The sequence below is a fragment of the Chaetodon auriga genome, chromosome 4, assembly GCF_051107435.1.
Source record: "Chaetodon auriga isolate fChaAug3 chromosome 4, fChaAug3.hap1, whole genome shotgun sequence".
Lineage (NCBI taxonomy): Eukaryota > Metazoa > Chordata > Actinopteri > Chaetodontiformes > Chaetodontidae > Chaetodon > Chaetodon auriga.
The window spans coordinates 22,311,369-22,339,337 of record NC_135077.1 but is presented as its reverse complement, the minus strand read 5'-3'; the positions used below and the strand labels follow the sequence as shown (position 1 = coordinate 22,339,337).

The following is a 27,969-nucleotide window of genomic DNA, read 5'->3' as shown; positions in this document are numbered from 1 at the left end:
ATCGTGACGTGGTCTTCCAGACATAACTGTTTCTCCGAGATTCATTTATTGACATTCGATCGTTTAATTGGTCCATGACCGTTTTAGCAGGTGCGTGGGTATCAATTAGCTGACGCCTCCTACGTTAGCCATCAATCAACTAGTCTGACTATGAAAAAAACTTGAAGGCTGACACAAATAATGTTACTGCCAGGCGAACGAGCCTCGCTGGGCATTGGCGCAATGTCATAACTGATTAAGAAAAGCGGAGAAGTTTAAATCACATCTTAGACTATGCTAGCTTGCATGTTAGCGTAACTAGCTTCAAGCCAGATATCAAACCTTGGTCACCCGTGAGGCACTAACGTTAGCTGGAGAGCTAAGCTACCTCTTTAGCTCAGTGGTAGTTAGCTTGCCATGCAATGATCGTTAGACAAAAATTCACTTACTGCCTTTGGACAAGCTCCTCTGCGGTTGGTGGTCCCTGTTGCTGCTGGAATGACTTCAGAGACTCAAAGGCCTTCATCAGTTTCTCCATGGTGGCCATTTTAGCAATCAACCCTAAGCAAGTTAGCTCGGCTAGCTAATATTTACTATGTGAGCTAACTAGCTAGCACAGTAGGGACAAGTTAGCGCACGGAGAGAGCAAGCGGTGCGTAGTGCGACGAGAGTGCTAACACTGCTCGCGACAACTACCACCGGCTCTCCGCCTCCTTTTCCTGCAAGATATCTCCTATTCTTTCACAACTCTATTCCTAAATGAACAAAATGTTGGTATAAGCCATCTTTGATGCAGCATTGCGTTCCCCCGACAAATCAAACCAGGAAGTGGCATATGTGAGAGCTTGACAGAGAGGGCAGGGGTCCAATTTCAGCAGCCAATCAGACTGCGGCTTTATGTTGTGTGACTTCAGAAGCAACCAATGAGTGACTGTTGGGTTTTTTTCTTTTGTTGTTATTGTTGGTGTCACGGGACCGCTGAAATCCAGATTGTAAAAAAAAAAAGATATTATGGCAAAACCGATGCTGTATCTGAGGCTGTTCTCCGTGCGCCAAGAAGGATGATGGTGTGACAGTTTCCTGTGAGTGAAATCAAGAAGAAAAACACGTGCATGGAAATCGAACTTATCTGGCTGTCACCTTCACATGCACAATTATACGGGAGATTACAATATGCAACATTTCTAACTCAGTGAGAGGGACAGGAAATGAATGGGAAGAAGACAACCGTCCGATAGAAAGAAATCTATATCTTTGATGTGAAATAAAATCCTATTTAGGCTAAGGGTAAAGGAAGAAGTCGTGAGAGCTTTAAGTCTGACCTGCAGCAACGACCCTCTAATGCAATCACTGCAGATACATATTGGTGCTTTACATAATCACAGGTCATAGAGGCTTGACACTGTTTTCTACTTTCTAACTTATTTTCTCCTATCTATGTCCATTTATTCACAACAAAGAAATTAATAGATGACACAAAGAAGTCAAGACACGGGTATTTTTTATACAAATGGCAGTGTATTATTTCATAATTACAAATGTCAGATATGGTACAACAACCAGTGATACAACTTGTACAAGAATTAACAATGACTGCAGTGGTTGAACGACATGACTGTACAGATACAAAAAAAGGAGAAAAATCAAGAAGTTCCTGACCCTGTTTGAATACTAATAACGCATTTGTCATTCCTCCCTTCCTTGAAATATCACTTATCTCACGTAGCTGGAGTGTTAAACCCTAGAGGACCTCCAGGCATTTATAGGTGGTAATTAGACTCAAGTGATATCAAGGAACTGAGGATCTCTCGCTTCTAAACGTTGCTGGTGAGTGCAATCCACGTTTTCAGGGGGAGACTCACCATCGCCGCCTTGGACAAAGGCAGGAGAGAAGGAATGCTTGTCATGTATTCAAACAGGGCCAACTCAGCTGGTCACCTTGCCATTTATAAAGTTGTCCTCAGATACCAGTGAGATATGTTGGCACTAGAAGGTCATCATTTACATATACAAGGAGCCTGAAGTATTACAAACCGATACATGCTGGAGTAATAAAACATATGTATTTTTTTTTTTAAACAGGCATTACAATGCACTTAGTGCGGACATTCAAAACTGTTGAGCTGTTTAAAGTTCCTTTATGTGAAGGACTTTCTCTCAGAATGGACGGAATGATAAAGAGGTCGAAAAAAGGCGTCAAAACTGAAGTTGGTAATTGGCACATACAATAAAGGCTGACAGTCTTTAAGTAAATTTTTCAGATAACAGACAAGTTGGATTTACTTAATGTTGCTTTTGGTATCATTGGCAAAAAAGTTAAAGACACTTCCTATAGTCATTGTCAAAACACACCATAGTGCAATGAAACTAAACAGAATTTCTTTACTGCTATATGGATGGTACAAGAGTAAAGTTCAGACAATGACAGAGGCATGGATGGCAAACACAGGTTAGCTTCCCTGTGAAAGTGAGTGAATGTCTGTTAGAGCTTAGTTACATGTTAGAAATACATAATTTACAAGGTTTTTTGAGGCTAAAGAGCTAAAAGGCTAAAATCTACATAGGCAAGAGAAATCAGCTTCAAAATGTGCCTGAGAGCAACAAAAAAAAAAATAACAAAGACACTCGGAAACTCAAGTGACGACAAGCCAGCGACAGCTAGATGCACACATTCGATTCCTGATTTCTGATAATGGAATGTGCAGCAGGGGACAACATTTTTTTTTTTTTTAGAACAAGCCAACTCTCCAAGAAGAGAGTTTGTTAACAAGATGGGGAATCACATGCGTACCATTTCAAATGTAAGCCGCCTCCAACTAGTTTGAAATTCAATTGACTGACATTCAAGTCCCGACATGATTTTGAATGATTGTATTGTTGTACTTCAATGCATTACACTGAACAAACGCTGCATTTGCATACAGTGTAATATACACACACACACAAAGCTAACAAGTCCAGATTGGGTATTCACAGCATTAAAACAGGTGGTGGGGAGTAAACAGCGACTGCCTCAAAAGCAAAATGGCTTCAAATGCCTCTGAAATGCCGGCGAGAACAAACACAAATAGTGACCATCCAAATTTGAACATGTAGGGAAATGTACAGAAAATGTATTTGTTCGTGATCAGTTAACTTCATAGGAAACAGTTCTTCTATGATGAAACAAAAGTGCACAGCAACTGTGGTTCTGCAAGTGGTCGAGTGCTCCTGTACACAGATGATGGCAATTCTGTAGGCAGGAGTTTAAACACGATTTCCCATGTTCCTCCCTGTCTACGCGCATACAAGCAACTGTCTCCTGTGACAGAACAACATACAGGATCTCAATGGAATAGCTAAAGGTGGGCACCGTTAAGATTGAGAAATGTTTTTTTCATTTAGTACAAACACAGCAAAAGCCACGGGATCTAACTGGAGGTCTACTAGCAGGATATGTGGCCGACGGGCATCACGCTATCTATGATCAACAGGCACAGAGGCCAAAGCAGGCTGTATCTTGACTCAGCGCAGAGGCTAATAGCTGCTGACAGCCGAATCAATGGAAGTTAGTTTGATGCAACAGCAATTTGTTATCTAGATGAAGCCCTTGTCAGCTGCAGGTCAGATCTCCTATACAGTCCCATCATCATCATCATCATCATCATCATCATCATCAGTCTCAAAGTTCCACTTCAGTCTCCAGTCAACCTGTTCTAGGCTTTCTGGTATACTAACAATATGGGTGGCAAATTAGTAGGATATCAAGAAGAGAGGATTTCTGCTCTGCACCTGAAAACAGGTACATAATGACTGGACAGGTCAGGGAAAAACAAAACAAAACAAAGAAAAGCCAGGTAGTACAACAAAAGAAGCAGGAAACAGGATGAGGAATTGATATAAATCATCAAAACTTGTCTTGCCTGAGTGAATAATGTAACAGACTTAACAGCTGTGCTCCCGAAGGAAACACTGTCTGGCATCTGAAATTAATGTTTTGAGCCTTTTGCTGCTCGAGAGATTTTGGGAGTCCCAGGAATGATCATTATCAGGCCTTGCATTACAGGAAAAAAAGCCTCTAATATTTTCAAGATTCTTACTGTTGCACATGCTGACTGAAAGATTGTCAGAAATAAATCGATCTCTGCTAGAACCGAGTTGGTAGAGGCACCTACGAGACGGTTTACTACACATGCCGTCCAGTCCGGGGCTGAGGGAGGGACATGGATTATCACTGCCAAACCAACTTCAATCAGAGGGGGCAGGTGGAGATACATACGGGAAGGCTTAAGCAGCACGGCATCAACACAGCAAAGTTAGACTGGACTTGTTTCCCCCATATCAACTGGATCTATGCGCTTCACTCGGATCGACCTGAGCCTTGCAGGGTGCGGAGGCTAGGAGTCAGTTTGGGACCGGCTGAATCTGATGTGCTAACAACACCTCACATCGGCCAAATCAATGACAAACATACAGCACATAAAAAAACCAAAAAGGCCTTATGCTACATTGAGAAAAATAAAAAGACTACTGGTACTGTGCTTCTTAAAAAAACTCCCCAATACACATTATCCATACTCATTCCAAAAGAAAATAAACAGGAAATAAAAATGTAATGTATGCATTCAAGTGGTACTTTTATGGCTTTTTGTACAATACAACCTTTAGTGAAAATATACATCTAGACATAAATTCAAGTACAAATGTACAAAATCTTTAAACTCATACTTTTTTCTTTAATTATAATACACTTTTAATACAGCTCATAAATACAGGTCAACATTCACTGAGTTCCTAAGATTTGCACTCGGTTGGAGTTTGTGGTGAAGTTCAGCGGCGAGGGGAGAGGAGGAGGCAGGTGGAGGGAGTGGTTTAAAGTCGCGAGGGCTCTTCGATCTCGTCGTCACTGTAGCCGCTCTTAAAACAGACCTGGGAAGGACCAGAAGTGAGGATATATCACTAACATTAGCAACTTTCATCACCGCACCGTCTCACGTGTGCACGATGATGTCACATTCTGCTGAAACCCCGACCTTGACTCAACCACATCACAGGAAGTATTTCTGTAGATGCCCTGCACTCAAACACGCATCTGGGAGACATGCGACTGAAGCAAGGGCACAGGTTTGGTAGCAAATAACATATTGTGGGGAAATTGGTCATTGTGCATCCAATAATAAATGTAGGATATATTAAAAAAAAACTACAAAAGCTGTATAAATCTGTTTTTAATCTACTACACTGACTGAAAATTGTAGTTTCCTTAATAGAGATCCCATAATGCTGTATTTTTGTCTTTATACAAAGACTTGCCTTATCTGATGGATGTTCTTTTTTTAACTAAAGAATATGCAGAGGTGGTGGAGATCAGTGGTCAGCCTGTGGTCTTTCTCCGAGACTAAAAACAGTCCCAAACACCTCCACCAATGAGACGTATGCAGCCTTAGAGGCAAAACTCGGGGTAAAAACGACAAAGCGCACTCACTGTTGCCTGCAAAGCTTATTGCTGTGAGCAAATGGTAATAATTAAGAAGGTGACTCAGATGATTTTTTTTTAATCAACTCCTTGTTTATCTGCATTTTGCCAGTAACAGATCAAAGTGATTTCAATAAGAAAGCCAAACTGAAAATATCAAAGTGTGGGACAGGAGTGGGACATGTCCACCCTGCCTGCAGTGGCAGTTACGCCCTTCAATTCAGGGAAACTACAGACAAGTACAGACCAAAATGAAAGGTCTCTATAATAAAGGAGAGGTGAAAGATAGTGGAAATAAGCAGCTCCTGCAACCAATAAGAGACGTGAGAGACTTTTTTTTGTTTTTGTTTTTTTTAAACCATCGACAAACATTTTGTGATACCTCCCTACATCTTCGCAGCTTCTCTCAAGAAAAGATTCCCCATGTTAGACCTCCTGAGAAAAAGCAGCACAGCAACAAACACAGAAAAGAATATGCAAAGGGATTAACAATGGATTGGCTTTTTCAAGCCCTGAGAGAAGGAGAAAGAGAGGCCTTATTCTAACCAACTTAAACTCGCAATGACATAACTGGAAAGAGCACATTTCACAGAGGTGAAGTTTTCATATGTTGAGTTTGGACAAGGCCTGGAGGGGGGAAAAAAAGCGAAGGAAGGAAAGAAGGAAGAGAGGAAGTACCTTAGCCCCCACCCCCTCGGACAGTTGGCGGAGCACTAGCACTTGCCTCTCTTCTGAAAAGGCGGTAGAAGAAGCCTCTCTTTGGTGGAGGATTAGGCCGGTTCACGTCCAGGTCCGAGCACAGCGTCCCGTCAGTCTCGTAGACATTGATTTCTTTGAAGCACTCCATCTCAATCATCTACAAAGGACAAGAGGCCCAGTTATTTATCCTGCTAACTGGTTCGAGGTTCTTGGGTGTCTTATTTATAACACATCCCTCTCTAAAGGTAGCTTTTCCAGTGTCCATCTGTAAATGAACATCTTGTTTCAAACACTTGATGCATTCACAGACAATGTCATATTGACATCTAAAAGCATTTATATGGGTTCATGCCTCTACACCACTCATAAAGCAGCGTATTCTTTATGAACACATGTGTTCCTCTGTCACCAGTGCTGTACTGCATTGTATCTGTCTGTTGCAGGACTGAAGGATGACATCATCTCAGTGGGCTCAGTCTGCAGTACCTCGTTCTGCCACGGGATGGAGACACTGCCTGTGACAAACTTGTGGTAGAAGTCATCGTCTGTGGGGTCAAGGTTCACGCCTTTGACTGTGGAGAACTGCTCGATGTCCAGGACGTCTTTACAATACACGGCCCGAGGCTGAGAGCGAGACCGAGAGAGGGAGAAAGACAGAGAGGAGACACAACTGTGAAAAGTCTATTTATTTTGGGCCAAAGGGTGAATAGAAAAACCTGAAATACTTCCTATCAGGCTGTTATTTAAATGACATGGAAATCTTCACATGCCTCAGGACTCTATTCTGCTCAGCGAGGCCCTACTGCCCTGAATAAGCCAAAATAGAAATGCAGATAACACTATCTACTTGCAACTATTGATCTAACCTCTTGGGTCAGTCACTCTCCCTCACTCAAGCTATTTACGACACTGAAAACGGAATGATTCGAACAGCTTCTGTGAGCGCTAAATCTACGAGTGCTGCACAAACTAAAATCTTAGATTCATCAGGTCGAGGTCGCAGTCTGTGTTACACTCCACAGTTACATATATTCACAAGAAAGCATGTTTTCCATTCGGCCGACCAGTTCGGGAACAACACTTGAAATCACATGCCTGCTTCTCACCACCCCCACCAGCTACCATGATAACTAGCTTGTACTGGAAGTGTTTGTTTACTGGTGACAATGGTATTTCCTGTATGCTGATTTGTCGCTCACCGAGGTTTCAGGCTACAAGCTGTGAGTTGAGCCTGTCCTGTGCAGACTTGTGAGCGGGTAAGTTTACATGTGCATGTGCGTGTGCTGCACTTACATCAGGGCTGAAGGGAGGGTCCAGCATGTTGGCCTCCAGACGTTTGAAGTTGATGTTTCTGAAGATGGGGTGCTGCTTGACCTCTATAGCCCCCCGACCCTGGCAGCCGAGTCGTTCCTTGGGGTCCTTGGCAAGAAGCTGGTATGCAGCAGGAGGAAGAGGAAGAGGCAGGAGAGATTCAAACATCGAGTGTGTTAGCCCAAATGGCTTTGGCACATCAGTTTTACCTTAATGTATTTCAAATTTCTTGTGAACCAAATTTGTGTTGAAGCCCAGCTCTTGATCATGACTCAAACACTCAAAGACAGGAAGGAGGCTCCTGTGACGCTGGGTAACTCCTTACAGACATGTGACTAATCCCTCTGGTCCAATGTCGACAAAGCACACATATGGACATAGTTTCACTTGATCCTCTTGACTTTCTATATCTGACCCCTTGTAATCTAATAAAGACCAACACAAATCCATACATTCAGGGGTTAATGCAGCACCACCGTGGATAGAGTTAGAGCGCCATTGCATGTCTCTGTGAGAGCTTCTGGATAATATTACCACCACACCACCTACAGTACAGCAGCCTTCTGAACTGGACGAGTGTTGTTTAGTGGTTTGGCTACCAGTTGACACTCTCACTGGCCCTGTCCTCACCCATAAGCTGGTGGCTTTCACAATCAACAAAGCAATGGCTTCTCAATCTCCCACTCTCACTTTGGTTATCTTTGTTTCTCTTGTCTTTGCGCAACTCTTGCCAAATTTACACCAGGGTTCAAAGCAGACTCTCAGTTTCTGCTCTTGACAACTCAGATCACTTGTCTATTTTGGGCTGTGGTAATAGCCATCTCTCCGGCATGGCAGAGACTGTTTCCCCCCCTTCCTCTTTCTCTCCCCTTCCTTATTATCTTCCTCTCATGTCTTGCTGAAACCTCTCTTTCTCCCTATTCCCCCCACCACTCCTCCACTCCCCAGGGAGTCTTTGACTCTGCCGAACCTCGGGTCAGAATGTTCCACCGCGTCACACAAATAAACGTCCCCCATCCCGTCCTGCTCAGAGGCAAAGCAGCTCAGTGGCTCCCTGTTGGAGCATGGAAAAGCGAGACGGTGGAAGACAGGAGGTGAAACATAGATGGGAATACTTCAAGCCCCGATAGCTAACTGATCTCCTTAAAATCACACTAATCAATGTGTTTTTATCAACATGTTGCTCTTAGTAATGAGTTTACAAAATTATCAGTCAACTCTGCAGTTCTCCCCCATAATAATTTAGTGTCTTTCAGATCATTGTTTTGGTTTCACAGCCCAAAAATTTACTGTTTGGTTTCACTCTCATTGCTCTCATCAGCGGGAACAACAGGCAGCTATTTTTAGAAGAAAAAAAAAGCCTCTGATAAACAAATTGTATGGTACCTGTCCAACACCTAACGACACATGGCCAATGTTAGCCACTGGCTGGTGAACACAGTGCAGCATTTAGCAGCTTTACAGCCAGATCAGGAGAAGTTGGAGACCAAGAGGAGCTAAAAAGTCATTACTGCATTGCATTGCATTAACCAGATCACAAGAAATGTGACTCCAAATAAATAAAAATGCTGCCTATCAGCTTGCATGTGCTGATACAAAGAAATATGCACTGCAGTATGATTTATCTTGGACTGCCTCCCACAGAATGCATGCTGGGATTAATTCCTCCCAGCCCTGGACTCTTGGATATACAAAAAAAAAAAAAAAAAAAGGATGGGACTTTTATCATGATATATGTACAATCTTATCATCCAATCTTGAAATTGTAGTTCAAGAAACTGTTTTTTTCTGCATAGGCCTCCCATTCAACCACCCCTTCAGCCTCATGCATCCATGTCCTCATTTGCCACTAACCTCAACGAACCTTGTTACTGTGCTCTCCTCCCTTTGTCCCCTTTTTCTCCTCCTCGACACCTTTTCCTAATCCTACAGCCATCTGTCACCCTCCATCTCCTCACTCTCACCTGTCTGCAGATGTCCTTGGCCTCCTCTGAGAACTTATCAGAGTACTCCTCCTGGTCCTCGCGCACCCGTCTGTCCACCTCCTCCCGCTTGACCCGCTCCTTGCGTTTGCGAAAGGGCGACTGGCCCTGTATCATCTCAAAGATCAGGCAGCCCAGCCCCCACCAGTCCGGGCTGACGGTGTAGCTCTCGTTCTGGATCACCTCAGGAGCTGCGGGAGGGAGATGAGGAAGATATGGTTAATGGAAGTTCATAAGGAGGGGCAGAAAGAGAAAATTTCCACAGAGACGGTAAAGTAACGGTTGCAGTTGTTTCAGCAAATAAGGATAAAAGGTTTGACTAACAAAAGAAGGTAGAAGAGGGTTACATAAGTTCTTACCCATGTATCCAACAGTGCCCACTCTCCCTCGTATCGTCTCTCCTTCAGGGATTTGAACAGCAAGACCCAGGTCTGAAATTCGGATGTGTCCTAAACAAGAACCACACATGAATTACCCAATGAGACCTACAGAACATACACATTTTAATGAAAATGCACACATTTAACAGAGAAATACATTTAATTTCTGTGATATCCATCCACAATACTAATGGGTGCAAAAGTCAAAGCCATAGTACTCTGACAGACAGAGAATAAGAAAAGACTCCTCTATTTCAAGATACGACTATGTTACAGAGAATAGATGTTACGGGAGTATGACTCAGAGGAAAGCCTGTGATGTGAAGAAGTTGAAGAGATGATTTTTCAGCCTGAGAAAGACATGGAGATAATGTACCTGCACATGACAAAGTGGACCAGTTACAGACGGCTTGTTTGTCTTGTACCTTGTAAGGTTCAGGGTCACATCAAAAGAGCTGTGGTAAACTGCTGCTCACATATTAGCTCCCTCTGCGCTAAAGTGAACAAGAAAGTATAAAATAATCTAAAACTGAACATACCACGATCATCCAGAAGGATGTTTTCTGGTTTCAAATCCCTGCAAGAAAAAACAAAATAGGGGGTCATTCTGTTGAAATGACGCTTGTATAAAAATTGAACATTTGAGTACAAGACACAATAACGTTCTGGATAAATATTTGCATCCTTTATTAACCTGTCATTTGTTGACATTTCATTGTCTTTTACTGCCCATGTGATTTCTGTTCTTGAGCTCTTACAATCTTTCCTGTGGATTAATACACACCTTATCTGCACACACATCTTTATTTGCTGTATTCGTTATCATGCGTGATATAACAATGAGCTATATTCCCGCTTTGTTTATGTGTTACTATATATTAAGGTCTTTTATGAGTCATCTTTAATTAATATATCAGGTTGTTATCTAATTTATTTCAACCTCCTTTCAAGCGAAATCCTTGTCTTATCTCTTTAATTATCATAACAGCTATAAAGTTTGAAACCTGGGAATAGTCTTCTAACCAATGCCAAGCTCTAATCTGGAGTTTGCCCTTACACACTCAGAGATCGAGGAACACTGAGTGTTTATATGACCACATGGGCCATGCGTATGTGGCTGTGTGTGTCTTCTAAGAACATCAGTGTTTATGTTAGCATTACTCTGAGGCTCCACTGAGTGTGACAGGTGCATGCCACCTCAGTGAAATCAGCATACCATTAATCCAACAACAATTCATCATCCAGAACTTTCTATTTGCACTCGTCTCAATCTTACACGACTGCAAACACTCTGATGGAAACACCAGAGCTGACAAACAGCCAGACATGCAGTTAGTTTATGGTTTGTTTTGGGCCTCTGGCATTGGTGAGCTCTGTCAGTTGTCCTTGGGTTAAAGGATTATTCCACTTCCACAAAATCAGGGGATTTGCAAGAGACAGATTAAAAAACAAATAGTCAAAACTAAAGGACCAGAGGGATATCCTGACTTTTAGCTCCAAAATATCAGATTTCCCATGATGCAGCTGGATAGTTCCTTTCATTAGTCCCCCACTGCCTGTTAAAAACTCCACTTCTTTCAAACTCCACACCCCTAGTGTGTAACGCAGGCTTGTCCCAAACCTAATGTGAGATAACCTTGATGACATCACTATGACATCATCAGGGTTAATTTACAAAGCTCCCTTCTGAGCCACAAATGACATCACACAGCTGGTTTTACTGGTAGTGCTTCTCAGAATAAATAAACTGAACGTCATGCAAAAGTCAGTGGAGTGTCCCTTTAAAGGACCTTCAGCCAGTTGCAGACAAATTCTTTTGTACAACAACAAGCTTATATAATGTGGTCCTGGGCCTGTAAACCTCATAACAACCATCCTCAGAGACCACAAAATACTCCTAAGAGTCTACACTTAACGCTGTCCTAATATGTAATGACAACACGGGCCATATTTTTGAGACAGTCAGGATGGCCTGCCTACAGTATCCTCTAATCATCTAAACAGAATTACTATGATTATTCCCCATCTCAACCTGCCCTGTCTGACCCCATGTGACCTAACCTGTAGACTATCCTCTCACGGTGCAGGTCCTCCAGGCCACAGCAGATCTCAGCAGCGTAGAAGATGGCCCTCTGCTCGTCAAAGCCCGAGTTTCCCATGTTGTAGATGTGGAACTTTAAGTCACCGCCATTCATTATGGTCAACACCAGGCACAGGGCATCCTTGGTTTCATAGGCATATGCCAGACTAACCTGGAGGGGGAGGCAAATTTGGGGAAGTGGTAACGAGGGAGGTGAGGGACCAAGGAGTCAAGGAGTTGGTGTGGAGGAAGGCATGAAGAGAGAGAGAGAGAGAGAGAGAGAGAGAGAGAAAGAGCGGGGTGAGGAGCAGGAGGAGGAAGAGGGAAGAGCAGTGGTAAGAGACAGGGCGGCTAGAGGAACAGGATTGTTTCACTTGGTTTGTTTAATGCCCACAAATAATCGTCCATTATCCCAGATGGAATGTCAGGACTGTATACAAAGAGAAACAAAGAGTGATATATCACAGACATGGAAAACCAGAAGCTTCCCCTTCGCTGCTTTCTCCATTGCTTCACGTCCTTTCCCTTGAATCCCACCATCTATCTCTCTTTTCTCCCTTCATTCCCACCAGCCCTCCCGCTCCCTCCCCTCCCCCTCCCTCTACCCCCTGTGGGTCAGTGACACGCAGGGTATAGTGTGTGTGCATGTGCCGTTGTGTACAAGCAGGATGTTGCTGCCATCAGGAGGAATCCCATCTGCTCTGAACTATGTAGTCAGAGATGGACCACGAGAGGGGATGGGAAAAAAACCTTATGGGCCAAGTGAACAACATGCAAACACACACACACACACACACACACACACACACACACACACACACACACACGTACATGCTGTACCTAAACAAACACACAAATATGTACTACAAGCCAAGGCAAACAGTCTTATGCATGCTTCCAAAACTTATGGTTATTCATGAGCAATGGACAAAACTATTGAACTTGGCAGCACAAAACAATGTCTCTCATAATGTCCCTCACAAGGATGTCCAAAAAAATGGCCCAATCACGAAAGAAGCTCCAAGTATTTCAATTGCGCAATCACAGCGCCACTAATGCCCAACATCTATGCTAATGCCTTTAAGTCACAGAAATGAAGAAAACCAAAGGCAATCGGCTTACTGGAAATGACTTTACCCTCAAAGGAAGTGAATCACGACATCACAACATCCGCTTTGCCTCCCTCTGGAGCTTAATCTTCTCAGGTAACGGACAGGACAGCTAGTGAAAACTGCTGTCCACTTGTTCTTTGATCAAATGTTAAAATCGGTTTTAAATCACAATTTGAGTAATTCTATGATCCCACAATTAATATTGCAAAATCTTACATTTTGGGAGATTTGTATTAACACAACACTGAACAACAGGCCTGACTTGTGTTTGTTTCAGTCCCTTAACTGTTCTATTGTATTCACAACATTTCAAACGATAATGTGCATCAGAGCGAGGAGCCTCGCCTGAGCTTTCACCTGCGGGAGACTTCAGAACAGGGTCACCCTGCCCTCTGTCTCACACACACACACACACACACACACACACACACACACACACACACACACACACACACACACAGAATGTGATGTGTTAATGGTTAAACATACAGTAAGCTGGCAGTAAGCATTGACTAATAGTATGATGCACTGATCAAAAAAAGGTAAAGAACAATAGCGAGAGAGAGAGGAATGAGGGGTTTGAGAGAGTACTTGACTCTTCTCCTTGCTACTGCTGTTTGGTCAGTGTTGCTAGGCAACAGAGCCTCTCTCGTAGGTAGAGAGGCACATGAAGAGTCATCAGTTCTGCCTGCAGCACAGAGAACGAACACACACACACACACGCACACGTGCGCACACACGCACGCACACACAATCATGTGCCAATCCCAGGTGACAAGAGCTGCAAGTCTGAGGTTCTGTAACAAGCCCACTCTAGCCTGTGTGTGTGTGTGTGTGTGTGTGCGCTTGCATGCATGCCCATACACATGCTTCTGCCATGACTCATTTAAAACAAGGACGCGCAACATAGCTCACGCTGCATCAGAAAGCGACTAATCCAACACGTAGTACAACTCAAACACAAGCATTAGCTTCAGATGGAGAACATGGAGGAGCTCTGAGGCTGCGCTCCTACAGTCCAGCTTACTGTACTCCAGATCAATATCACAGCCCTGTACAGTCAGACAGCAGAACACCATGTTCTACAGCATGTACACATATAACAAAGTCCACATTGCACACAGACCCGCAGACCAGAAATTAACATGCTTATCCCTCCAGCCGCTCCTCGCCACGTTCCAAGAATGTTAAACGAGAGCTCGCTGTAATTTTCTTGTCTTTGGAACAATCATTTTTTTTCGAGGAGCACGACACTGAGCCAAAGCTAAGTTTTCTTTTCCTGCCGGAGCACCTGAGACGCTTTCCTGCGTACAGTTGGACGAAATGGAAAGAGAAGCACGCATCACCAGTTTTCCAGCTGCGCTTGACTCCTGATGTCAACAAGCGTAGTCAAGCAGGATTAGAATTCAAGCATTTTCACACACGGAGAGCGTTGATAGCAGAATTTAAAAAAAAACAAAAAAAACAGACACACAAGAACATGTACGCCGTGTCACAGCCAGTTCACATCTTAAAGCGTGCTCTTGCTAATTGCTAAGAAAGTCAATCTTCCGGATTTCAGGTGATTTTCAGGCACTTTCATCATAGAGATGAAATGGAAATAAGTTACACACTGAAGGTCATTCTTGTCACATCTCTCTTATATTTCATTTATGAGCTGTATGGACATTACTGATATCTCCCTTTAAGGCCTTGAACTGTTCCTACAATGTATCATCTTACATGTTAATGGACTGTCAACTGCAAATTTCTGCCCTTCAGTGCTTCGGGACAGCATGGAAGAAATGAAAAGCTAGGTGACTCCCTAAAAAGCGTTCAAGCTTGGCGTTACAGCACCAGCCAAAAACCACCGCTTACTCATGACTATGGCTCAATTTATGAAAATCCTCCATAGGAAAACCAGCCAAGAGCAACGCCACCATTAAGAGCTTGAGGCATGGCGGTACGGTGGCAGAGTAATGATTTTTTTTTTTTGGCTGGCACACATGCTGCGAGCAGCAGGACACTGCACTACTTTCTTCTGCATGCTGTTGCTTTATTATGAAACTTAAACTGTGCAGCAAAGTTTATTATGTTTGGTTTTGCAAGAGACAATGAGCTCAAGCAAAGACAGTACCTGCAGCCCCTCTGACCCTTTCTGGATTTTGTGGCGTTCTAGCCAAAAGCATCAAAAAGTAGTTTACTGATACTACTGAGGGTTTTTGTAATTTGTTAGTTTGGTGTGACGACCAGGAAGAGCAGCTTGTATATCACTTCCTCATGACGGAGCCTGTGACGCTTTAATGAAGTTATTTGGAAATCATTGTCATATTGTTTTCTAGCTAATAGTTCGTTTCCTGATCAGAGCTTCCTCAGACCTGTCTCTGAAATCTGACACTTCCCTCACATTACTGCTCTGACTTGACTGACATTTTAGCCTAAATCATGTCTAATCAAATGATTTGCCTCAAATAAACCCAAGTCAAGTTTTAAGGTCTTTTTAATCCAGATCAACTGTGACTCTATTTTAAAAGGAATCAACCATCATCATAATCAGGTTACAGCACAAAGTGTGTGACCCAAGCAGGCACAGCGGCACGTGTGTGGTGTGTCTGTTATCGTTCCTCATAATCTATGACACACACCTGTCGAGAAGTACACACATTTACTACAATATGCAATCTGTACATTTGAGTCAAGAACATCAAGAACATATAACAATGTCATTAAAATATTGTACGGCAGCAAAACAAATTTCAATCATACATCAGGACACATTCACGAATGATTTCAGGCTGACAGTATGCTCCAAATGAAATCAAATTTGGCATGTTTGCATGGATTTATCAGCAGAATGTGCACGCGAGCTAGCCTGAGTCAAAACGTGTGCACATCCTTACAAACTGCCCTGCAGTATGCCGTCACCTGCAACTGGTCAATAATGTCACGTGGCTTATCCCCCCCCCCCCCCCCCCTTTTTGTGGTTTTATGCCATCACATTTCTTTCCACTGCGACTCACAAGCGTGTCCACCTGGCATGGACGTCATTAAACAAACAGAACTTGAGTCACAGCGCTGTCTTTAACAGCTGATCATCAGCCTTCGCAAACACAATATTCAATTTCTTTTGCAGGATCCTGCAGCCACAACAAACAATGCTCTCGCACACGGAACACACGCAACACACTGACACACACACACACACACACACACACAGACACAGACACACACACAGACACAGACACACACACACACACACACACACACACACACACACACACACACAAACAGGTACATTTCTGTTGAAAGGTTGAATAAGAAAAAGGTAGTACTTACTACAAAACTACTGTTAACTTTTTCTAAAATGCGTTTTTCGTTTAGTGCCATTGCTTCACCTTTTCTTTTCTTCACTCGTTTCTTTTCCAGCTTTTTACAGGCGTACATCTTACCGGTGGCACGTACTTGGCAGGCACAAACCTGGAAAACAAGCACCGAGGAAACATTATCACACACACGCACATAAAAAAAACACACACACTTTAAAAGTACAACTAATGGAAGTTAATGTGTCACACCACAGATTTCTCCACCCATCATCACTGGAGTGGGGACATAAACAGGGCAGCATTAACTAACTGTTAAAGGCTACTTGTAGCAGCTTCGATCATTAACATTAACACGTCCTTTCCAAACGTGCTGTGCGAGGGAACACGACGCTGGCTCAGTGTCCACCATACAAACTTTAATAACCACAGAACACCGTCACTTATTTCTACTTTACTCCTGGATTGCAGTGACACTCACCTCGCCAAATCCACCTTTTCCTAGTACTCTATAATGTCTGAAGGTATTTTTGGTTACTGGTTGCCTGCAGGGATGGAAAGAAGAAGGAGACAGAGAGACAGAGACAAAAAGAGACATAAAATAACTGAAGCTTATGCCATTCTCTCAGACCATGTGACGCTGCAGACAGAGTAATGCTCTAATATATTATTAATCCACCCTGATGACTGCTCTTTCCACCCTGCTTCGGTTACCCAGCCATTATGCAAAGCGTCATCAATTATTTACTCCTCTCACAGAAACACTGATTGGCAGCACCACCTTTGTGTTTCAGTGCACCTTCTCTGCCACTACTGTACACTGGAACATTTGTGCATTTGTGCCTTTTTTTGTTTGTTGTAAGCATCTCTTCTGCTACTTATTTACACAAGAATATTATCAGTCTTTTTATTCTATTCATCAATAACATATTTTCTATTCTTTTCCTCTGCAGACAATGAGCATTAAAAACAAAGTCTGACTGTATCTTTCCATGACAGATTTGCTGTCCTTAGCAAATAAAGCAGTGCAATGACTGATGCAACCCTGAACAGAGAATATCGAATGGCCGTCACACCACAGGTGTCATTTTTATGTAAGACAAAAGAACAGTTTGCATGTCTGCTTCACCAAGCGTGTAATCTGCAGTGACTACCCACCTCTCCAACCATTTCCACTGCAGGAAGCGAGAGAAGTACATGGACTCATGGTAGGAGGAAAATGGAGCCCCACTCAGATAATCACGAACTATTCTGTGGGGAGGGAGGGAGAACGAGGGTTGACGAGCATTTAATAACAAGGTAATAAAGATGAACATGTCACCAGGAAAAACATAAACAAGCACGTGAAAGATTTCCAGACAGATGAAAAGACAGCTGGAGGACGCCTTTTCACCTTTCCAGTGACTGCGAACACACACAGTCTTTATCTGACCGGCCCCTCAATCACATATGTGTGCATGTTCGTGTATGTCCGCGTGTTTGCCTGCGTGTTTAGGCACTGCCGGCTGTGTTGTGGTTCAAATCCGTTCTCAGTGGAAAGACTGGAGAAAAAAAAAAAACTTGGTGCCGATTCATTGCCGTGAAAAATGAAAAATGCCTTTGAACAGAGACATTCCACTCGACTCATGCAGGAAACAGGGGATTTGGGGGAAAACATTTTTTTACTGAGAAGGAGGGTGAGCGGAACATCCAATCTCACCTCACACGTGCATGTGGGTGTGAATCTGTCCGAATCTGTGATTACGTCATACAGTCAGACAGATGCACAAACAAACCTAAACACTTTGTAAAAGTCCGGCTGGAAGTTGAACGGCTGAAGGGTCGTTTAAGGTCACAGCCTCATCGTCTCTGGACCATACGCCAACAGCCACTCCACTCAGAGCTGTAAGAACAGGAGTCTTTGACGTGACCCCGCCAGCCTCGCCTCACACTGTCCTTTTTCACTGCTTTGACTACAGATGTTGTTTGCCTTCAACAAAATGTCCTGTTTAACTGGTATGAACCAGATATGACTTGAACTGTACTGAGAAAGGCTTACTTCAAGAGCTGCGGCAAAAAATAACACAGGTTAGCAAAAATGTTGTGGTTATTAGTGTCTTTAAAAGTCTACTGTCCTTGCTGTCAGCACTGTCGGTGGATAACATATTTAAATGGGGAATGACGCCACATGCCACAGGAAAACTTTGAGATTACTACACCACAGCCGACATTAATGAAGAGAAATACAAGTCACTATGAAAAACAACAACACAAAAATGTGTCATTTATTGTTACTGATATGATCTACGAAGACCTCAGAAACCATTTACCAGCTTGTAAAAACAAAAGGCCAAAAAAACATTTGCAGCTTACATTTACTGACAGTTTCAAATTTTGGTTTAGTCCTTTTAATTGAAGGTACCCTGTGGAGGTTTTTGACCACTAGTGGCACTATGGAGCAACGTTTTTACAAGTATCCTGCGCGCACACTTCACACCCTGCCATCAGTTTCATATGATTACATTGATCAGATGGCAGCTGTAATGTGTGAACATCGTAGCAGCACACCAACAATGACCACTTCCAGGGAAACAAGATTCACAACAAGTCTGCTTTGCAAATGTTTTATGAGGAAGGAAATGCAATTCAACATGTGATACAGAATACACACAATGTGGGACACACTTATATTTAACTACAAACATCAACTGTAAACATAACTTATTTGTTTAGAAGAAACATCCATGGGGAACCTTTAAGCTTTTACTTAGTTATAGCCTTAAGCATAGGAAACTGTAAATGGAATTTTAACTAAAAAAACTTGTCTAAAAACATTTTAGACATTTTGTTCTGGTCAGTCTTGATGGCACATATCCACCACAAATGATCAAGTCCACTAGCATAACAAATATTATATAAGGACAAGAAAACACGTTGACAATACAAGCTTCCGATGTGTTTCTATATCCGGCTTAAGACAAAAACCTGTTATCCAAATCATTAACAGCAGGATCATGACTGACAAACAAAGAGCGTCTCCCACTTCTCACAGCCAACTTCACGAAGCTGAGGAAAGCAGGAGTTAGTCCATATATCAGCTTTAAGCAGCAGCAGAGACTGAGCCAAAGGCCAGAGGCGAGTACTTGTACTCCTTAATTACTTTGAGACAAGCGTGACAGAAAAGCTTAACCTGTTTTACATGTCTGTATTTGTACTCCTCTCACACGTCCCTATGGATATTTGCCATATGGGTGACAAAAAATCCAATTCAACTTGTTTAAGAAGGCGTTAAGTCATATAATGTATGAACTGATGTAAAACACCAGTAACATGTCGGACAAACGCAACATCGAATTTAAAATGAAAGTGTATTCATTTTGCATATTGTATGTATGCCTTGATTATATAACTCTACATGAAAAAAGCTTTGACATCTGAAATCAATAATATCTAAGGGAAAAAAAAAAAAAAAGGACCGTCCATCACAACAGTGTGCATCATCATCAACCACGAGCCCGTGGAAGTCTCCGTTACACCAGCACCACTTTCTCTCCTGTTGACCAGTGTGATCAAAAGCTCCTCCGCCAGCCTACAACACATGACTGACATTGGCAAGGAGAAATTTTCCTTGACCATATTTTAAAATTACTTCATCACTGAGGAGGATGAGGAAAGCTGCCTGTGGTTACCAGCAGCCCTGGGGTGGCTGTTCTTGGCGAAAGGCTCGAGAGTAGAGAGTTTCCACAAGGGGAGCACCCTCTGCTGTGTAAAAGAAAACTGAATTATGTCATCATGGGACCCAGTTCATGAATGTCCCATCTACGCTTCGCAGAGGAGGTACAGTGTCTAAATATTTTATCAGCCTTTTTTCTGCTCTTCCTGAGCTCACTGGGGTTTGAACTAAAGGTATGAGCATTAAAACTTACTAAAATCCCCTGAGGATGCGGTCCTGTAACCACCGTGGATACAATACCATGTTTTCAATACAGTTTTATGGACAGCAAATGTTTTTCAGTATCAGCAAGGCTTGAGTGACCGAGGTTTCTCAGCTCAGACTCTCGCCCGTGTTCATGTATCAGGTCCACTGGCTTCTCTCAGCCTCACAAGACAAAACTGGTGCTGGACACTTTAAGAAAGGGGCTCCAGAAAGGCAGGAGCCAAGCAGTGCCTGGCTTGGAGTTGAGCCTCAGACAGACACCACTGGGAGTAGAAATAAACACAGCTACAATATGGCTTTTGTTACATGAGGGGAGAGTGAGAGGAAAAGAGAAGCGGAGAAAAATCAGCAAGCGGACCTTTGTCAAGACCAGCGATACACGAAACACCACGACACACATGCGCTGCAGGCCACGCTTTACTCTTGGTATGACATAACAGTATGTTCCACTGCAGCAGAAGAAAATCCATGAGTGAGCTAATAAATTTCTGCTAGTGGGTGTGCGGCCCTGCCAAAAGTCACGTTTCCACGTGCAGCACCATGCTTTCCTACAGTGTTTCTCACTGAGAAAAAAGCCCGAATAAGCCCTGGGTCAGAATTACATATTGGAATAAGAAAATTAAAGAAAATAAAAATTCCACAACGGAATATAAATAATAATGATAGTGGAAGGAGTGATGATCGAAGCTGAACAGGAATTCCATTCAAAAACATCTGAAGTGCTGCTGCTGCTCAGACACAAACACGTGCCTGTGTTGCTCTGTGTTTGTACACTCTGCTGTTTAGCCCCGCTCGCCTTAACACTTTTTTTCCATTTCTCCTCACTTTTCCCAATTTCTCCCTTTTGCTCTGCTCTCATTACTCTCCGTGGATTTTCAAACCCCTGATGACACGCTTTCTGCCGGCTCGCTCCGTGTTCAATCCGGTTTAGGAGTCTGAATGAAGCGGATGCTGTGCTTCCCACGGCACAAAGCGTGGAACTTCAGCATTATAACACTGTGGCGTCTCCCTTTCTCACATCGTTTCTCTGCCCTCCCCGGTGCCCTTTTGGCTACTCAGAGGTGTTAAAATAGAGACGCAGAAGGGAAGGAAACAAGGCCAGCAGACCGTGACCTAAGACGTCAAAGACAGACGACAGGTGTGTGTGTGTGTGTGTATGTATGTGTGTGTGTGTGTGTGTGTGTGTGTGTGTGTGTGTGTGTGTGTTATGTTCATCTTAACTTCAATCACTGATGTTTTCCAGCTTCAGTTACATATCAGCCAACACCTTGCCCTGTTCAAACTCCCTCTTCCAGGGTCTTACTATGTTTCTGCACTGCCTCCAAATTCACAGGCAAACCTTACCAGCACACACAATAATGACAACAAATAGATAAATGAGCTACAGACATGATTAACAGACTGATGTCACAGCCACATTCCTGCATCGGTTGAGATAATTTGGATAAACCATTAGCATTAGCATAAAACAGAATCGCCAACAGTGAATCTGTCCGTGGCGGTCAGCATGGCGAGCTTCTGATCCATATAGGTTATTGATTTTAGAAATCCAACAGCTCTTAAAAAGCTCTCTTCATCTGTTTGGCCAAAACAGGAGCACAGGCTGAGAACACTGACTGTTTTCCCAACCATGTTTCCCACTTCTCCTGAGCTCCTTCTAGCAGATTCCGGTATTCCCCCGGGGGAAGCTCAAGTGAATCACAGGCTGGTCGCAGCGTTCCAACCCAAATCTGTCTGCCTGTGTGGCTGAAAGTCGGTAGTTCACAGCAACTCAGCTCTTGCGCGGACTGAGGAGACATGGGTCTATTTTCTTGAAGTCTGCTGATTTGATGAGGGCTGGTTTGTACACTGTGCCCGGCAAACTAATTCAATAAAATGTGCTGTATGTCCCGGGACCTGGGTCACATGTCATTCGCCAGTAATCTGCTGCCAAAGCACTGCCAGATTATTTACCCAATCCAGAAAAATTTTAAAAAATTCAGTTCACACTTGTGTATGAAAAGTACTTCTGCAATGTTGTGCTGTCAACGTTAAGAATCTCAATCTCAAGTCAATTCTGAAGAAACTGTCTGAATTTCCAATAATTAAACTCTAACCGCTTAACGAAATGCTAAAACAACCAATGGTATCTAACCAGAACTTCAGCCAACCAATCAGCACCCAGTACAGTTCAGACATCAGCAATCTTTCACCGCAGCTCCTACTGTAATTAATCAACATAAACACATCAGCGGTGAGCCAAATTGTGACAGGAAATAAAGAAAATAAAGCATAATGTGCCAACGTACACACAGTAATTTCTACATTTATCATTACCAAGGTGAATGTGACAACTCATCATGAGTTGACACAATATTCCATTCAGCTGACGTCCTGGGCAACAGCAACCGACTGTGACAGAGTTAAATTACTGGGGCTAATAGTGAGTTACATTGAGGTGCCTGAATGTGTGTGTGTGTGTGTGTGTGTGTGTGCGCAATGAGAAGTACATTCGGGGTAATAATCCCCGGTCTGTTTGCTTCTTCTGGCTCTCAGAGCAGGAAGCAGAAACACCTGCAAGAGTGTGTGTAAGTGTATATGTGTGTGTTAGTAAATCTGTGTTTGTGTGTGAGCGAGAGAGAGAGAGAGAGAGAGAGAGAGAGAGAGTGAGTGTGTGTGTGTGTGTGTGTGTGTGTGTGTGTGTGTGTGTGTGTGTGTGTGTGTATGCGGGGAACACTGAGGTGGCTGTTGTTTTCATGCCAGCCATCCGGATGCTCTCTCTGCCCACTGCTCTTTTTCATTCGCCTCTACTGTGCACATGTTTGTAAGTCTGTGTGTGTGTGTGTGTGTGTGTGTGTGTCTAATACTGCATGCCAGGTGCCAGCTGCCTCATCATCACTAGTGACAGGGTGCACTGGTCCACACAGTCTACAAACACACACGCAGTCGCGCGCTTGCTGAAGGAACAGGATTGTATTGGTGCCACGGTCAGACTCAATCAAAAATAAAACCAAACACACAAAGTCATTTCATTAACTGTCTGATCACAACTTAGAGCTGCAGATCAGATCATAGTCACACAGGGTATAAAAAGGAGCCGATGAGGCAGACTTACTTGGTGCAGTCATTGAAGAGCTCCTTACACGGACTCTGCTCCAGCCTCTCCCGACACCCAGCGACCACATCCTGGGGTATGTCCGGCAGATGGGCTGCCGACTTGACGGTTGCAGAGAGAAAGGCAGGGCAAGGCAGGTGGACAGACGGAGAAGGACAGATCAAAGTGAGATGATAGTGTAACATGGCTGCAGACTGTCAAGGCTAGGAAAAACATTATCAGTCTGCACGGTCCGGCTAGTGCAGCATGACATCAAGGCTGTGGTCACACCTCAGCTGCTGGGTCCCGTTCAAAACAAACTTTGGTTCATTTGTCAGTTTGGTCCAGTTCATTTCAGGTGGGGAGACCTCTGTAAACTCTTTTGAGAGCCAAAGTACGAAAAAGCTTAAAAATAAAGGTTGTGGTGTGGTTGTGGTGTGAACAAAACAAAGGAAAACCACAAGAGAGTGTGATATGCATGCGCCTACAGCTACCCAATTAATTGCCTCACACTCGCACTATAGGGCAGCCCATTTCTATTTCTATGTGTGCGTCTGTGTAATTTTACGAGAAATGGAGCTCAGTTAGTGTTGACCGGTAATGCTAATTTCCAAACCAAGAGAACACAAACGGAGGTGTAGACACTGCAGAGGTGCTGGTAATGCACAGTTTACCAATACTAAATGGTTACTACACACCTGTGGATTTACACTTTGGATAAAGTCCAAAGTTGATTTAGTCCAGCACATATCAAACATGATGCATCATTGGCAAATATGTGTCAAATAAATGTAAACATACTGATAACACTATTAATAAAGCAATAAAACCATGCAGAGATCAAAAATAAACATCTCAAAATTACAGCTCTAATGCAATAAAATCATAAAATCCAGTGAGATGAGCAACTGGAAGACTTGAGATACACTGTCACAGTAATTTCTTATGTCCGCATTGAGCAGGTTGGTTATGAAGTAAGCGTGTGTGCATCTTACCCCATTATTAAAGTATGTGTCTAAAACATTCAGTCCACAGTCCCTCCTCTTCTCATCAGGAGCTAGCTGGTACATGGCCTGTCAGAGCGGAACAGAAGTGTGAACAAACGCAGCAACGTAGGAAGCCATACTCATTCAGCCATCTTTAATGTCTGTCCAAATAAGGACAGACAGAGAGACGGGCACCAGAAAGCAGAGGGGGAGGTTGGGACGGGGGTGAGAGAGAGGGAGACAGAGAGAGAGAGAGAAGGGTAGAGGGGTTAATGAGGAACAAGAGTGAGGAAGATATTAAAATAGAAAAGAGTTTGGGAAGGCAGACAAATACAGAAGTGCTGCTGATGACAAAACATCTCATCTTAGTCGAGGCAGCAAACTGGCAACCATGTTCGTCTTCACGCTTCGCCTGTTACATCTGTCACCTACCAGGCCTCCGTTTTCACCCCATCGCACCAACACAGATTGTGTTTTTGGTCAAATATGGCTGTAGGCAGGGAGAAGGTCTGCAGCTCGACTGTTTCGAGCCGTTGTTTTGTTTGAAAACAAGCTCAGTGGAAAGGAATGGGACCGAGCCGTGCGACCACACATCACGGCCAAGGCATGACGTCTTCAGTGGGGCTAGCAGCACGTTAAGCACTAAAACGCTGCTTGGTTCGTGTCTTGTATTCTCGTCAGTCAGTGTATGTCTACGCTCCTGTCTGCCTACCTTGAAAAAGACTAATGTACGTTCTTATTAAACAAGCATGATCCCCCTGTTTTCCTTTCTCACATACCTCCAGGGGCCTAGACACAAGCTCGGGCCTGTGTTTGCCTGTCTCACCCAGGGGACCTGCCTCTGACGTGGGCTTGACCTCATGGAGGAGTGCATGGAGGAAGGGGAGGGGTCTGCTCTGACAGCCTGCCTAAGTCGCTAATCACCCCCTACACCCACCCCACCCACCACCCAACGCTAGTGCCAAGAGCAGGCAGAGGACCGAGCGCTGACTTTCCTCTCCGACTCCTTGCTCTGCGGGGCCCAATTCAGACCAGTCTCATGAGAAATCACAGACAGACGGATCAGATGAGAGAGACAGACAGAGACGCAGGGACTGAGAAGAACGTGTGAGGGAAGGTTAGCTAGAAGAAAGTCAGAGAATAAGCAGAGTAACGATCAGAGTCTTACCACAGCATCCATAAATTCGATGCAGCGCTTCAGCTCTGGCCTGGTGTCACAGTACTGACGGAACAACAGCCGACCAATGGGCTGCTTCTCACATAGACTGGTGTAGTCCCTCTCTGAGGGGACGAGGACAGAGGGAGACAGATGCAGAGACGTCATTGTGCCAGAAAAATACACAGGAACAGTGGATTCAAGTGTGACAGGCAGTCACAGGGTGCATACTGGAAGTAAGAAATCACGAAAAAACTAATAACAGGAAAATTTATCTTTATGTTTCTGACTTTTCTCTAACTGTTGCCTTTTTATGTGAATACTGTGTGGTTTGAAGCATTCGGGCCTCTGCTCGACTTCTGTCAGACTATTTTCTATGATGGTCTTTCTGTCCTTGTTCCAAGCTAAATAAATACCTACTACTGTACAGAACAGTACATTTGGAGAACTTGTTGCTTTAGACAACCAAAAAAAAAGCAAGACTTGTCCTGCTTAGCATATAACAGCAGCATAGTCTTTAGCTTTCCCCATAGCTGGAGGTGTTGAATGCTAAAATAAATGTTTTATCATTGCGAAACAGACAAAGGGCTCAACTCTGTAACTCCACCTTACTTCAAGTACATACAGAAAGCTCCAGGAACACATTTTCAGCTTTCCAGAACGCCTGATGAAAACCAACCATAGCTAACAAAGCTAACACAAGTGGAATAAAGGCTAGCTACGGCAAAATTAGCAGCTACAACATGCTAAAAACACAACGCGCTGCACGTCTGTGTCTGTTACTGCTGCATGGTTGTTTGTTTTCTGTGTGTGTCTGTGTCTCCTGTGCAGCTGGCCCCAACCCATTAGGACTAATGGTGTCCATTTGAGTCATATTTCCTCTGGCACCAAATGAGGAAGAGGACCCAGGACGTTTTCCATCACTCGCTGACAGTTCGGACACACACACACACACACACACAATAAACATACAAACAAAAATAGGCCACACACATTCACATACGCATGCACGCTTGTGAGTAGAGGAGGAGGAGGAGGAGGGATGCACGGGATGAGCATTTCTGAGTGGTGACAGCTACAGGACAACCTCGAACAGTAAATCAGATCTTCACAATGGCCCTCCCAGCTGCACTGTTTATTACACAGCATTCCCTCTGCTCTGCAGCTCAGGGCTTCTCATTCAAACTCACCACTTCTACGCGGACCGCAAAAACAAAGTTATCTCTTTGGCGAGCAGGCGGCGGAGTGTAGAGCTATGATATTTATACTGCTTTCCTTTTCACTCTGTGACCGCTGTGTTTTAAAGCTGAAGAACAAAAGCTTCTTTGAGAAAACCTCGCAGAGATCTTTAATGCCGCTGCGCTGTTGCACTTGCCTTCACACAGCGCCTTTTATCTTTGATCACCAAGTTTTTGGAGACCTGATTCGGTGTTTCCATATCAGCTGTGTTCAGCTGTGAGCCGGAGCTGGAAAAGCCCCTCACGCCCCGTCCATGAAAGCAATTTTAAAGCGTCTGCATGGCGAATATGTTTGCAGCAGTTTATTTGAACTTCGGAGGGTTTACTCCTATAGTCTGACTCACCTGGTCAGATGAGAACAATGCCGTTTGAGTTGTGTATAATCAAATAACTGCGCCACAATGGCCACTTGTGTACTTCCATGTAAACAAATAAGTTGAATTCCTGTATCTTTGTCACTGGACAGGTTATCAACACTCTGTTCAATAAAAAAAAGCTGCTTCTGAGTGCACGTGACTTCTGTTTAGCTGGTTTGTTTGCAAATGGGCAGTGTGAACCTAAACAAACCAAACTCAACAAAGTCAGTTTTTCCACTCTGGTTCCGAAGAAAATGACCTTAGTTCAGCTCCCTCAGTCTGAATCGTTAGCGTTTGCTCTTCGGCAGCCGAGAGATTACAGGTTCTTTACTTTAGTTCATATTTTCCCATGGGAATTCTGGTAATCCCCTGCTGCATATCATTACAGCAACTGGTTTAAAGACGAGGAGATGATTACAATCAGCCTCCTGATAAGGTTTCAGTGTCTCGCTCGAGAACAGGTTTTGCTGTGAGGGTTTCAGGGCGGTTTCGTTTTAATTTCACATGTTTTCTGCCACTTCAGAAGCCATCAGATCCCGCCCTCTGCTGAGTCACAGCACAACTGTCACTCTTTGAGGTGACACACTCCAATTTGCATCATAAGAATCACAGAAACTATTGTGCAGTTCTCCTGAAAGGGTTTCAATGTTTTCAGTTAAGTAAGTGACCCATCGAGCAACACATCTGACGCCAAAATGATGCACGTGTGATAAAATGATGCTAATATGTTTTATCACACAAATGAATTTAAATTATTTTGAATTTCGGCCTGTTTGCCCAGAGAGTCTGAATTCCAGAGATACATATATGTAAATCATGGTGTACTGAAAACCAAAACAGTTCATGTTATGATTTTAGTTCCAGGAGTGGTGGAAATAACAATAATTAACTGATAAAAGGTGGTGAAAATGCATGTGAGTTGAAAAAAAGAGGTGTAGAAATGG

The 27,969-nt window shown here is 43.5% G+C and overlaps 2 protein-coding genes across 8 annotated transcripts in view; both read right to left on the bottom strand.

The window, feature by feature from the left end:
- The window catches only part of htt (huntingtin), a 32,433-nt gene extending 31,653 nt beyond the window's left edge, over positions 1 to 780 (bottom strand). For all 6 annotated transcript variants that reach the window (XM_076727640.1, XM_076727644.1, XM_076727642.1 and 3 more), the window contains exon 1: positions 429 to 780. In XM_076727640.1, the coding sequence (XP_076583755.1) occupies positions 429 to 526 (98 nt within the window). In that variant the 5' untranslated portion in view covers positions 527 to 780. The remainder of the gene's footprint in view (positions 1 to 428) is intronic.
- A 695-nt stretch (positions 781 to 1,475) lies between these two features.
- Positions 1,476 to 27,969, bottom strand: part of grk4 (G protein-coupled receptor kinase 4) — a 41,468-nt gene continuing 14,974 nt past the window's right edge. Inside the window, exons 3-16 of one of the 2 annotated variants that reach the window (XM_076727462.1) lie at positions 25,444 to 25,556; positions 24,285 to 24,362; positions 23,311 to 23,411; positions 17,459 to 17,551; positions 16,782 to 16,845; positions 16,314 to 16,454; positions 11,868 to 12,058; positions 10,346 to 10,383; positions 9,786 to 9,875; positions 9,409 to 9,617; positions 7,427 to 7,564; positions 6,620 to 6,757; positions 6,113 to 6,290; positions 1,476 to 4,887 (exon numbers count right to left, since the gene is read on the bottom strand). In XM_076727462.1, coding sequence (XP_076583577.1) covers positions 6,114 to 6,290; positions 6,620 to 6,757; positions 7,427 to 7,564; positions 9,409 to 9,617; positions 9,786 to 9,875; positions 10,346 to 10,383; positions 11,868 to 12,058; positions 16,314 to 16,454; positions 16,782 to 16,845; positions 17,459 to 17,551; positions 23,311 to 23,411; positions 24,285 to 24,362; positions 25,444 to 25,556 — 1,571 coding nt within the window. In that variant the 3' untranslated portion in view covers positions 1,476 to 4,887; position 6,113. The remainder of the gene's footprint in view (positions 4,888 to 6,112; positions 6,291 to 6,619; positions 6,758 to 7,426; positions 7,565 to 9,408; positions 9,618 to 9,785; positions 9,876 to 10,345; positions 10,384 to 11,867; positions 12,059 to 16,313; positions 16,455 to 16,781; positions 16,846 to 17,458; positions 17,552 to 23,310; positions 23,412 to 24,284; positions 24,363 to 25,443; positions 25,557 to 27,969) is intronic. The other variant, XM_076727461.1, reaches the window with a different exon arrangement.